The 14,886-nt window shown below is 41.3% G+C and overlaps 1 protein-coding gene across 1 annotated transcript in view; it reads right to left on the bottom strand.

Moving 5' to 3' along the window:
- Nucleotides 1-14,886, bottom strand: part of USP40 (ubiquitin specific peptidase 40) — a 129,341-nt gene that overhangs the window by 32,070 nt on the left and 82,385 nt on the right. The window contains exon 15 of the mRNA XM_082261771.1: nt 94-130. Coding sequence (XP_082117897.1) covers nt 94-130 — 37 coding nt within the window. The remainder of the gene's footprint in view (nt 1-93; nt 131-14,886) is intronic.

The following is a 14,886-nucleotide window of genomic DNA, read 5'->3' as shown; positions in this document are numbered from 1 at the left end:
GTTTGACTAAATTAACCCAAGGCAATAATAATTTCCTTTTAATACTTTTTTTTAGAAAAACTTACAATACCATAGACATAAATGGTTTCTTACTTGGTAAACTCGTCTTCTGAAGCATTTGCTGTAAGCACTGAAATTAAAAAAAAAAAAAAAAAAAGAAAGGTGTTGAGTTAACAGATAGCAAACTGCATACTCTATGGATGCAGACAATTTGACAATGCAGCTCAAGGTATAACTAAATAATTCAGAGCATCATAGATACACAAAAACCTACCTGAACTTTATTACTGTCCTCAGGGCTACTGTTAAAAATCATTGGGGCCCTATAAAGTCCTCTTGATGCCCCCCCCCCCAACCTCCCCAGGGTGCAGTAGAAATGCAGCACTGTCTTTATCTGCCTACACCTCAAAAATGGAAAAAAAAAGACCCACATCTATCCCCCCTCCTGAGCCCCTCTGTTAACCTGATGGGGCCCAGGGAAATGTAATTTAGGCCTTTGTAAGCAAGTAGGAGTGAGGGTGTGGACTAGTAAAATGTATTTTAATAATTTAGGCAGAAGTGAACAATAAAGCTGCCCTGGAGCCCCCTGATTGGCTGATGGGTCCTGGGCCCAGTACAGCAGGACTGGTTGTACTGCCTTATCAGCGGCCCTAACTGTACTCAGCACTATTTTGCTTGTGTTTTAACAGACATGCATACAATTGCTTAGGTAAAATAGCAAAAACACCCACAGAAAAAAAATTAACTTACAAATATAAAACAATTACAAAATAGCTAATAAAAAAAACAATAAAATAAAATACATAAATGGGTGAAAGAAAGATTAAGGAATCCAAAAAAAAAAAAAAAGTGAGGCAAAGAAAAGACTTTAAAAAGAAAGATAAATATAAAGTAATGTGACAAAAATAAATGTAATCGCAGAAGAGCAGCCAATTTGTTTTACCCACTCTAATGGCTCTACATCATGTATAATCAAGTGTTGTATGTGTGAATTAACATATGAGAAGGAAGAGTGGAAATGCTCCAGAAATGGATTCAATTCCTTGGTATCAGTTGCAGAGAACTCTCATCATATTGAAAAATCACTGAATGACCTGTTCAGCAAGAGAACGCCTGGGAGGATAGTATTTAAAACATAGCTAAATCCGAGAACAAAAATGTAATACATTGCACTTTACAGGTCCTTGGATGTGGTGGTTTCATTCCTTTTTTCTCTTTGTATTAATATGGTAATCCTTCCATTAACATACTTCCTGCCCTAGAGTTACAAAGCTCACTTGTACCTGCTTTCGACTACAGGACATCTCCCTAACATGGGGGACTAGGCAAAAGCATGGGGCAAATATGGTTTTATTTGAGAATTATGATTTTTTTTTTTTACCTTTAATTTCAGTATTTTTTGCATACAACTAGCATAAGACCCTGAATATTTCTTGATATTAGCTTCATATAAATTCTCCATATAGTACTCCTGGGAGAGGGAGGGTCAGTACCCTGCGTCATTGAGGAATATATTGAATCTATTTCTTACCAGTCTAACACAGAAAACAGGTTTACATGAGGAGAAAGTAAAAGAATGACCTCATCAGGGTGCTACTACTCCTTCACCATGAGTTACAGGCTAGTTCTATAATTCAGTGTAATTCTTCTACATTACAAACAGGCAATCTAGCAAGATCACTAGATGATCTAGATAAAGGTAGTGGTGTAACCAGATACACTACACCAATGTGCATATGAAAATCGTAAAGCCCAAGTTCAATGACTTATAAAAAAAAAAAAAAATCAGCTCAAGGGACATAACTTACAGTCAATCCTGTGTGTCCTTTGTGCTGATGGCTCCTGCATTAGTTGAAATCTTCCTCCTCTGGATCCCCTTCTTACCCCTTTAAATCTCCTGGTGCGATGGGTATTAATGGAGCCAAGAGACCTGTGACAGGCACTCATCAGGAGAGAGGACTATGCCCACCCTTTCCACTCAAATCCTTTATTCACAGAAGCTGTACTAGAGCTTATACGAATGAAAAGTGGTCTATTAATGGATGATGGGCAGATTAATGAAATATCTGCCTCCTCCATTTATAAAAGAAACAAGGTCTATAAATAGAGGAGGCAGACCATTCATTCAGCTGCCCTTCTTCATGTATATATTGCTTTTCATTCACTGAAGCAATAGTAAAGCTAATATGAATGAGGAGGTGGATGGAAAATGGTGGGTATAGTCGGACCCTTAATGAGTACCTGTCACTCCAGGTCCTTTTTCGCTCTATTAACCCCTGCAGCGTATTATTTTATGATTTTTGTTTTTTAATTTGTGACTAAACCTAGGCTTTAAGTCTCAAGCACACTCGTTGTTTGAACTGGATCAGTAAAGCCAAAGTAATTCCGCTCTAGGTGAGTGACTCTCACACGTTTTGAACTGGAACCCACAGGGTGCTGCACACAGCTTGTCTGTGAGATTCAGTAACCTGCAAAATATTTCGTAATATTGCTGCACTCCTTGGTATTTTTATTGAAGCATTAAATTACATCACAGGTATGACAGGAACATTAATGCCTTCCTGTCAAACCTGTGATGTAATTTTAATGCTTCAAAAAGTCATCAAGGAGTGCAGCAATATTCCAGATTTGTGTATGTTACTACACACGGGTTGTTTTGACTGTATGAATCTCAAGGCTTAAAGTAATATCCTGGGCTAAAGCTAACTAATCTTATAACTGCTTCCCCCCAATACCTATACTAACTAACCTGTGGAAGAAACATCTGAATACTAACTTATTTTCAGGCTGTTCTGGTCTGGTAATGTGATCGACTCCCCTGTGTCAGCTTCAGGGGAGAGGAGCGAGCCATAATACACCTATGGGTGATGTCACCACTCAGGCTTTCTATTTGTTGTCGAGTGCTCTCTTCTGGCGTTGGCTGACACAGGGAAGATCATGTGACCGGATCGGTCTGAAAATAGGTAAGAATACAGCTCTTTCTTCCACAGGTTAGTAAGTGTGTTAGGAGGGGGTCTGCACTTTAAAAATGACTGCCATGCACTTGTTTGATTACAGAATGTACCACTAGAATGTTTGGATTATTTTTTTCACCTGTGCTAGAGAATGAAAGCCTCAAAATGGACTTTCTAGTTTTCTTTACTTTATACAACAGAGCAATTTTCCAAACAAAACCACAAAACTTCAAATACTGCTGGGTGCGTTTATACAAAATGCGTATAGCAAATCACCCAGTGAAAGTGCATTCGTACCATGCAAATGTGACAAAAAAAAAAATTATATATATATATATATATAAAAATAAAAATATATAAATAAAGCTATTGCCTGTGCTGGTAAATGATATTAAAGATTAATAAGAAAAATAAAAATAAATAACAAACATGTCAAACTTCCCTGCTCTGTGCAATGGTTTTGCACAGAGCAGCCCCAATCCTCTTCTACTCAGGTCCCCTGCTGGTGCTCCTGGCTCCTCCCCCCTTCAAGTACCCCCCTAACAACCCGCTTGCTGGGAAGTACTCGTGTGGGCTCAATCCCCATCTGCACTGTGCGTGTCTATCGACATACATAGTACGCTCCCCCCGCTACCACGTCACTGGATTTGACTGACAGCAGCGGGAGCCAATGACTCCCGCAGCTCTCACAAAGTCCAATGAGGAGGGAGAGACAGAGCAGCACTGCTGCGCTTGTGCACAGGATCATACTCAGGTAAGTATTTGGAGGGGTTGCAGGGCAAGCTGCACCTGAAAGTATTTTTTTATCTTAATGCAAAGAATCCATAAAAAAAAACGTTATGGCAAACAAGGAGTAAGACAGCGCTATTTGGATTGGATAGTAGATTTAAAATCCTCATGAAGTATAAGGAACCAGTTGGAAGTCTCAAAATGGTTTTATTGTAGGCAAGTAGGGTAAATCATTAAAATTGGTATGATACCAGGCCAGTGTATCCAGATATAGAAGTGCCAATGTCCACTGAGTCCGGTGGGCAAGATTGAGAAGATCGGTCGTGGTATACAGCAACTGGCCAATTACACAGAACCGCAGACGCTCGGGAGCCAGGCCAGGACCCACCGGCGCTCCCGTGTGACATCACCGCAACGCACGTTTTGTGCGCACGCGCTTTGTCAAGTCACAGGATTGTCGACAACAGTAAAATTTAAAGCCCATCAAGATGGGGGCAGAGAAAACTGCAAAGCCAGTCCTGTCACTAACCCATCACTATCTGCATACACACAAGGCTATTGGCTTGAAGACACATAGAACAAATGTACAGTGCCTTGCAAAAGTATTCACCCCCCTTGACTTTTTACCTATTTTGTTACATTACAGCCAGTTCAATGTTTAGTTAATCTGAATTTTATGTGATGGATCAGAACACAATAGTCTAAGTTGGTGAAGTGAAATGAGAAAAATATATACATAAAACAATTTTTTTAGAAATAGAAAACAGAAAATTGGCATGTGCGTATGTATTCACCTCCTTTGTTATGAAGCCCATAAAAAGCTCTGATGCAACCAATTACCTTCAGAAGTCTAATAATTAGTGAAATGTTGTCCACCTGTGTGCAATCTAAGTGTCACATGATCAGTCATTACATATACACACCTTTTTTGAAAGTCCCAAGAGGCTGCAACACCTAAGCAAGAGGCACCACTAACCAACCAAACACTGCCACGAAGACCAAGGAACTCTCCAAACAAGTAAGGGACAATGTTGTTGAGAAGTAGAAGTCAGGGTTAGGTTATAAAAAAATATCCAAATCTTTGATGATCCCCAGGAGCACCATCAAATCTATCATAACCAAATGGAAAGAACATGGCACAACAGCAAACCTGCCAAGAGACGGCCGCTCACCAAAACTCACGGAACGGGCAAGGAGGGCATTATTCAGAGAGGCAGCACAGAGACCCAAGGCAACCCTGGAGGAGCTGTAGAGTTCCTCTGCAGAGACTGGAGTATCTGTACTTAGGACGACAATAAGCCATACGCTCCATAGAGTTGGGCTTTATGGCAGAGTGGCCAGAAGAAAGCCATTACTTTCAGCAAAAAAACAAAATGGCACATTTTGAGTCTGCGAAAAGGCATGTGGGAGACTCCCAAAATGTATAGAGGGAGGTGCTCTGGTATGATGAGACTAAAATTTAACTTTTCGGCCATCAAAGAAAACGCTATGTCTGTCGCAAACAAAACACATGACATCACCCAAAGAACACCGTCCCCACAGTAAAACATGGTGGTGGCAGCATCATGCTGTGGGGATGTTTTTCAGCAGCTGGGACTGGGAAACTGGTCAGAGTTGAAGATAAGATGGATGGTGCTAAATACAGGGATATTCTTGAGCAAAATTTGTACCACTCTGTGTGTGATTTGAGGCTAGGACAGAGGTTCACCTTCCAGCAGGACAATAACCCCAAACACACTGCTAAAGCAACACTTGAGTGGTTTAAGGGGAAACGTGTAAATGTGTTGGAATGGCCTAGTCAAAGCCCAAACCTCAATCCAATAGAAAATCTGTGGTCAGACTTAAAGATTGCTGTTCACAAGCACAAACCATCCAACCTGAAGGAGCTGAAACAGTTTTGCAAGGAGGAATAGGCAAAACTCCCAGTGGCAAGATGTGGCAAGCTCAAAGCGACTTGGAGCGGTTATTGCCACAAAAGCTGGCTCTACAAAGTAGTTACTTTAGGGGGGTGAATAGTTCTGCACATTTACCTTTTTCTGTTATTTTATCCTTTCTGTTGTCTGCTTCACAATAAAAAAAAAATAAAATAAAAAAATCTTCAAATTTGTGCGCATGTTCTGTAAATTAAATTATGCAAATCCTCAAACAATCCATGTTAATTCCACATTGTGAGGCAACAAAACACGAAAAATGCCAAGGGGGGTGAATGCTTTTGCAAGGCACTGTAGAATATACAGGTGTGTATAACACATATAAGTGTGTACAACAATTGATATTAAAAAATAATTAAATTAAATTAAGATAAATATAAATAAAATAATTATAAAAATTAAAAATGAACATTAGGAAAAATAAAGAAAAATTAAAATTACAATTACAGCTACTACTCGGTGTCAATCCTAATGGATAATATAAAGATAAAAACAGAATAGAAATTCCTAAGCATCTCAAAAATATAAACAAATGTACATGTATGAGAGAAACCTGGGACAGTGTACAGTGGGATTTGCCCCAGGGTTTAGCGCTTGAGACATTTTGTTGTTGCTTCTATTGGTTCCTTTTTGGACTTCCCCTACAGCAGCGCCCCTTTTGGTACCTCACTGAAACTCTGGTTTTACCGTCTTGCCCCAGGATAAATTCATCAGTCCAACTCTCTCCAACCTCAGAGAAAAGGATTTTATGGTAAGACAAAAATCCAGTTTTCTCTTTCATTCACTGACGGACACAGCTCCAGGTCTTCTAGACCATTGGGATGTCCCAAAGCAGTGTTAACTTGAGGGGTGGGAAAAACAAACACAGCAATATGTAGAATTCCCAACAAGGCTAAACATAGCCAACTAGGTAAAAACAGGAGCTCAACCAGGAACAACTGGAGCTCACCACCAGGAAAAAATTACACCCTCAAGAAGCGGAAGCCTCTGCAAGCGCAGCCTGCAAAACTTTGCGGCCAAACACCGCATCCGAAGATGCAAGTACATCCACCTTATAAAATGTTGTGAATGTGTGTACAAACGACAATGTAGCCACCTTGCACGCCTGAACCAATGACGCCTGATGACGGAAGGCCCAGGAGGCACTGAGCGCCCTCGTAGAATGCGCCTTAACAGGGAAGAGAGGAACCTGACCCTTAATAGAATAGGCCTGCACCACTGTCTGCCTGATCCACTTGGAAATGGTCACAGCAGACGGGGCCTGCCCTTTACAAGAGCCACCCATAAGAACAAAGAATTGGATTTATGAATTGGCTCAGTCACCGCCAGGTACCCCCAAATCGCCCTGACCACATCCAAGAAATGTAAAGCAATTTCCTTAGGATGTTTCAGTTTAGGACATAAGGACGGAAACAAAATATCCCAATTTAAATGAAACCCCCGAAAAAAACCTTAGGAAGGAATGCCTGACAGGGTCGCAACACCACTTTGACCCTACGAATCACCAGGTAAGGCGACTAATGGGACAACACAGTCTCGATAGAAGTTGTATTGGAGGAAAGGCGTAAAGGGGTCACCAGGGCATCTGCAGCATCGGTAAGAGGATCCAGAGGCCTTAACACGAACATCTGCACCTTCCTGTTAAGACGAGAGGCCAACAGGTCCACATCGGGGGGACCCCCACCCAATACACAGTTGATGAAACACCTCCGGGTAAAGAGACCATTCTCCCGGATCCAACATCTGCAGACTGAGATTGTCAGCTTGCCAATTCTCTACCCCAGGAATGTGCACAGCAGAGAGGGCTGGAACATATAGTTCTGCCAACCTCAAGATACCGGCCACTTCCCGGGCAGCCAGGGCACTCCTTGTGTCCCTTTATGATTGAGATATGCCACAGCCATAGCATCGTCCGATTATATCCTCACAGGGCATCCCTGCAGACGATCCGTCCATCGAGACAGACAAAGCCTGATTGCCCGAATCTCCAGGATGTTGATTGGCAGACTGGACTCCTCTGGAGTCCAAACACCTTGGGCCGAGTACACTCCCAATACACCTCTCCACCTGGACAAACTGGCATCCGCGGTGATTACAGTTCAATACAGGGGAAGAAAGGATTTTCCCAGATGAAGAGCCAAGGAGCGGAGCCACCATAACAGAGACCAAAAGGTAACGCCACAAATTGATAATGCTCCTTGCCCACGGCAAAGCGAAGAAAACGCTGGTGCCCGACATATATTGAAATATGAAGATAAGCTTCCTTGAGATCGATAGAAGCCAAAAGATCCCCTTGATGAAGGAAAGCCACTACCGTGCAAATAGACTCCATCCAAAATTTATGAACCTGCACAAAGCGGTTCAGAGCCTTGAGGTCCAAGATCGAGCGGACCTTACTTTCTTTCCTGGGAACGGTAAACAGATTTGAATAAAAACCTTGAAAACGTTCCGACTCTGGAACTGGCACAATGACTCCTTGTGCTAACAGGTCCTGCACTGCCCTGTAGAGGCCCTGCAGCCGATTGTGAGACAGGCATAGGTTGTAGCCGAACCAAATCAACTCATGGACCCATTTGTCCTGAATGAGCAAGGTCCACAGGTCCGGAATTAAGCAGAGACGTCCCCCCCACGCCAGATGCGGGTGAGGGTGCTCCTTCAGGCTGGGGAAGGCTTGTCTGCGGAACCAGTGTTGCCCACTTTTGACTTACCATTCCAGGGTCTCTTGGAGTCGCCTGCAAAGTTTCTGGTGGATATCAAACCCTTTTCCTGCTATCCAGTCGGACGAAAGGGCGGGGAAAAAAAGGACCACGTTTAAGACAAGGTCCCTTGCCCCTAGCAACCTGCAGAAGTAATGTACTCTTACCTCCCGTAAGGCCCTTAAGGATCTGCTCCATAGAGGTACTGAACAAATGATCACCTACAAAAGATAGATCAGTCAGCACCTTTTTGGAAGCCTGGTCAGCCGACCAGTACTTCAACCAAATCATGTGGCGAAGAATCACCGCTGTCACAGATACCCTGCCAGCCAAGAGGGCTGCATCCAAAGATGCATCACAAATGTACTGTAGCCCCTGGATCAACTGATCCGCCAGCTCAGGAGGGTGTTGACCCCCTTCCAGATCCTGGCGTAAAATGTTTGCCCATTCCGTTAAGGTCTGGGATACCAAGGTGATAGCAAACACTGGCCTCAACATTCAACCTGCCATGGTGAAAAGGTAACAGACCAGCGCCCCAGCTCTCTTGTCCACAGGATCCTTAAAGGATGCACAATCCTCCACTGGCAAAAGTGTGGGCTTATTTAGCCTGGAAACCTTTGTGGTTCATTGTAACGCCAACGCTATGGGCCTGTCTTTTACACACGTCTTAGATCCCAATGAGCTTGTCTTTTTGGATTTAGTTTTGTCCCATGATGATCACACCATCATTACCAGGAACAATGTTAAACCCACAGAGGGTAATTCTCATCTCCATTTCTTCAGTTGCCACATCTGGCATGGAAAAGAAATATCCCCAGTGGCCAATTTAACAGACTGAGGAGAAATTGTTCCAATGTCTAGGATTATAATTTCACAAGGAGCTTTGATGTCTAAAAAGTTTTTGGACAAAGGCTACCCCCCAGGGGCTGATACAGGAGACCTTCAATTCACATAGGGTACCTCCTTGTAAAAGCACAAAAGTTAAGTTTCCTAATGAGAACTTGAACGCAGTTAGATTCAGCACAGCTTACAACAACCAATATAGTTTGATCTCCAAGACCATCTGTAAACATTTTAAAGTTAGACCAGAAATTAGGCTCAACCTTACCACCTGCACCGCAGGTTACTTTTCAGAGAGCAAGAATCATAAAAAACACCTTAGCCCCAGCAAGCTACAAATCACCAATAATAGACCTATCTCAGACATCAGATCTTATTTTGTCAATAGGACAGGGGCATTCCAATGTATTGTATTGCATGGTCGTTCTACCATCACTGACAACAAAGACAAGGTTTTTTTATATCAAAAATTTCATCACACGTTCAACTGAATTAATTATCTATGTCCTTAGGTGTCCGTGCAACATACTATATTTAGGACGAACAGGTACCATGCGTTAACAGATAGGCGAACATCAGAGATTTATCCAAAAAGGCTGTGACAAACAGTGTTTCTCACCATTTCCTACAGGCATATTTACTGCCCAGGGACATTCGCTGTCACTTGAAATGAGCACAGAACGACATGTCATATATATATATATATATATAAAAAAATAAAAGAGAGTATATTTTATGGTACAAAAATAGTTATAAAGGTAAAAATACATATACAAAAAAAAAAAAAAAAGATATTGAGACGACTCATTGCATACACAAATCCATGACTACTTAATGAGCAGGTTGAAGGTCCAACGTGTTTCGCAGAACACACTTTTGTTTCCACTCCGCTTCCTCTGGAACCCTCAATGTTAACTAGATTGTCACAAAAGCAACTACACTAGAGGAGAAATCACTGGGCCATCCACGCATGTACGGTATACACCGGGGTCCTATAGTGACCAGGTAGCCACCTGGCAAAAATGTCAGGGGCGTGTCTGATGGACGCTGGACTGCGCTTGCATGCCTCAAACAGGTTAGGTTGATAGCAAGGTACCAGAACAGAGAGGCAATTCAAGCTGTGTCACTCAATACATAAGGATACATTTTTTGTACAATAAAATATGCTCTTTTATATATGACATCCTTCTGTGCTCATCTCAAGTGACAGCCCCACATACTTTAATGTCCATCTGCTTCATCAGGAGGGGTTGTCTCCTCTTTCCCTTGCAACTCATATTAATACTAGGATGTGGATGTGAGATGTTGTCTCTAGAACTGGTAAAATGTAATCTTATCTAAATATTCATATTTATATCCATGGTTTCTCTCATATACATGCGTTTATATTTTTGAGATGCTTGGGAATTTTCTATTCTATTTTTTTTATATTATCCATTAGGATACACACCTAATAGTAGCTGTAATTGTAATTTTAATTTTTCTTTATTTTTCTTAATTTTTTATATTTATTTATATTTTTATTTTTAATTTTTTTTATATATACACATTTCATTTTATTTTTTTTTTTATTTATCATCAATTGTTGTACAAACTTGTATCTGCTATACATACCTGTAAATGCTACATCTGTTCTATGCATCTTTAAGCCAATAGCCTTGTGTGTATGCAGATAGTAATGGGTTAATGACAGACTGGGTTTGCATTTTGCTCTGGCCATTCCCTGCCCCCATCTTGATTGGCTTTAAAGTTTGCCATTGCTGATAATCTTGTGACTTTACAAAGCGCATGCGCGCAATACATGTCGTCGGCAGCACTTCCCTTTGCGTTCCAGGCTGGTTGCATCGGCATCCCATTACGGTCCAGCATTTCCACCCTTGTGTTGCATGTGTGCACACAGAGAAATGCTGACACTGACGCAGTCAGGGTGAAACAGTTCTACTTTATTGCTTCCGGTTTTTAAGCTTATAAAGCCCTTACAGAACATTTCCAGGAAATGTCTTGTAGGCATGGCATTAAGTATAGACAGTTAAATTATAATCTTATTTGATTGGATGTATCTATGTGCATATAATTTTCTTCCAGGATATGACTATCTTCTGATCTAGGTGTGTCTCTCACTGAAGGCGCCATCTTGGAAATCATCTGTTCTTCTTGTTTTCTTATTGCTTCGATTTATAGAAGAAAAGTGATCTGGCAATTATGTTTGAGCAAGGAAAGTATTTCATATAAGTAAATAGCATGCATATTAGCATAAAAGCACTATAGCATAAAATATCATAAATGGGTATAAACGGTTTATAAGCTTGTATATAATACTGTTGAAATAGGCATTTTACTAAACCATCAATTACATCCATTACACGGTGACATAGTTAGTGAGGTCGAAAAAAGACATCAGTCCATCCAGTTAAACCTATGATGTGTGTGTGTGTTTGATGTTAACTGTACATTGTATACCCGTTTATGTTGTGGTCTTTAAGTTGCCCGTATAATCGTTTTTTGAAACTATCGATGCTCCCCGCTGATACCACTGCTTGTGGAAGAGAATTCTACATCCCCACTGCTCTGACAGTAAAGAACCCCGTATGTATTTTAAGGCTAAATCGTTTTTCCTCTAGTTTTAGTGAGTGGCCACGTGTCTTATTGTATTCCCTTTCCCTGAAAAGTTTGTTCCTTATGCTCCGGTCACCAGTTCAGTATTTGTACATTGATATCATATACCCTCTCAAGCATCTCTTTTCCAGAGAGAATAAGTTCAATGCTTGTAGTCTTTCCTCATAGCTGATGTCCTCCATTCCCCTAATTATTTTTGTTGCCCTTCTCTGGACTCTCTCCAGTTACAGCACATCCTTCCTAAGGACCGGTGCCCAGAACTGGACGGCATATTCCAGATGTGGCCGGACCAGAGTCTTGTAAAGTGGGAGGATAATCTCTTTATTTCTGGAGTGAATCCCCTTTTTTATACATGCCAGTATTCTGTTGGCTTTGCTTGCAGCGGCTTTGCATTGCATGCCACTGCCAAGCCTGTTGTCCACTAGGACCCCCAGGTCCTTTTCTATCTTAGATTCGCCCAGAGGTTCCCCCCTACCGAGTAGCTTGCGTTCGTGTTTCTGATGCCCAAGTGCATTACTTTACATTTTTCAACATTAAACCTCATCTGCCATGTAGTTGCCCACCCCATTATTTTGTTTAGGTCTGATTGTAAGGTTACCACGTCCTGCATAGAAGTTATTGCCCTGCTTAGTTTAGTATCGTCCGCAAATACTGAGATTGTGCTGGATATCCCCTCCTCTAGACCATTTATGAATAAATTAAACAGGATTGGTCCCAGGACAGATCCTCGGGGGACCCCACTTTCCACACCAACCCAATCCGAGTACTCCCTATTAATCACCACCCTCTGGACTCTCCCCTGGAGCCAGTTTTCTATCCTGGTACTCACCCTATAGTCCATACCTATGTACCTTAGTTTGTACAGTAAGCGTTTGTGGGGAACTGTGTCAAATGCCTTTGCAAAGTCCAGATACACCACATCCACAGGCCTTCCTTTATCTAGATGACAGCTTACTTCTTCATAGAAGGTTAATAGATTGGTCTGGCAAGAACGATTTTTCATGAAACCATGTTGATGTACGTTTAATAAACTGAGACGTTTTCTCTCAGTTCACTTCTCGGCAGTTCTCAGAGAAAAGTAATCTCCTCTGGCACCCAGTTTAGAAGGCGGAGAACGTCACTTCTCACAGGGTGATCAAAAGGAGAAAACTGGGTGGACTGCCTGTAATCTCACGAGATATTGTGAGATTACAGTGCCGCTAAGTTTAAAGAGTGAAACCAAAGTTTAAAAGCACTCATAATGACATGTTCTGACACATGAAAACTAATATCTATCTATCTATACACACACATACACAGTATATATATATATATATATATATATATATATATATACACATACACACACACATATATATATATATATATATATATATATATATATATATATATATATATATATATATATATATATATATATATATATACACACACATATACTATATATATATTTATATATATATACACACACAGTATATATACATATGTACATACAGTGTATATACATATATATGCACACACATATACAGCGTATGTAATATATATATATATATATATATATATATATATATGCACACACACATATATACATACAGTATTATATATATATACACACACACACACACACACACACACCAGTACATACAGTATATATATATATATATATATATATATATATAAATAAATATACATATACACCCACATACATACATATAAATAAATTAAAAAAAAAAAAATAAAATATATATATATATATATATATATATATATATATATATATATATATATATATATATATATATATATATATATATATATATATATATATATATATATAAAATTTTGAACCCACTGGTGCTGATATATCGGAAGAAAGAAGTCTTCTTCCTCTAATCACACCAGCTTCTCTCCCTGATTCTCCACCTCTGAGCTGGAGAATCTGAAATGGAGATATTTCAGAGAAACGGCTGTGAGATCTTCAGATCTCACTTTTCTAAACTGGCCGTTTGTGACAGAACGGTCATGTACTGTGATAAGAAGAGAAGAACATGTTCTCTGCTCCCCATCTCAGCTACCAAAGCCGGTACACACCAGAGATCAGTCGTGATCCTGAGGATCACGGCTTTTCTCTGTTTAATAAAAGTACACCATAGTCCCCTAACATCCCTTCAAAATCTTGCAGACTACTAATGTTAGGCTGACCGGCCTATAGTTACCCAGGATATAGCTCGTCCCTTTTTTAAATATTGGTACCACGTTGGCTTTTTTCCAATCAGCTGGCACCATTCCCGCCTGTAGACTATCCGTAAAGATCAAGAATAATGGTCTGGCTATCTCCTGGCTTCTTTAACCACTTCCATACCGCGTCATGTAAAATGACGTCGGCAAAGTGGGGTGAGGCTCGTCCCTCGGACATAGCCCATCCCTGATCAAGGTAAACAGCCAATAGAAATTGGCTGTTTACCACGTGATCGGCTGTGTCAATCACAGCCGATCACATGAGCGGCTCCAGCACGAGCCGCTCGTTCTCTCTGCAATGCGCGCCCCGGGGGGTGCAGAGCAGCGATCGGGGACGAGGCTCGTCCCTCGGACAGAGTCGATCCCCGATCTAGGTAAAGCCGGTCACAGCCGGTCACAAATGTCAACAGAGAACACGGTAACTAGCTGTCACCGTGTTCTCCTCCTCACACACTGATCCTGTGTGAGGAAGAGAGTGTGGTAACAGCTAGTTACCAATCATAGTGCACCCCAAACACACTGATTGCCCCCCCCCCAATAAAGAGCACCTGTCACTAGCCCATCAAAGTACCCGAGTACCTGTCACCAGCCCATCAGGTACTCAGATGACAGGTACTCGGGTACTCTGATGGGCTGGTGACAGGTACTCGGGTACTCTGATGGGCTGGTGACAGGTACTCGGGTACTCTGATGGGCTGGTGACAGGTACTCGGGTACTCTGATGGGCTGGTGACAGGTACTCGGGTACTCTGATGACGGGTACTCTGATGACGGGTACGCGGGTACTCTGATGACGGGTACGCGGGTACTCTGATGACGGGTACTCGGGTACTCTGATGACGGGTACTCGGGTACTCTGATGACGGGTACTCGGGTACTCTG

The sequence above is a fragment of the Pelophylax lessonae genome (genome assembly GCF_965119305.1).
Source record: "Pelophylax lessonae genome assembly, chromosome: 6".
Lineage (NCBI taxonomy): Eukaryota > Metazoa > Chordata > Amphibia > Anura > Ranidae > Pelophylax > Pelophylax lessonae.
The sequence above is the reverse complement of the archived record's forward strand: the minus strand, read 5'-3'. Positions and strand labels throughout refer to the sequence as shown.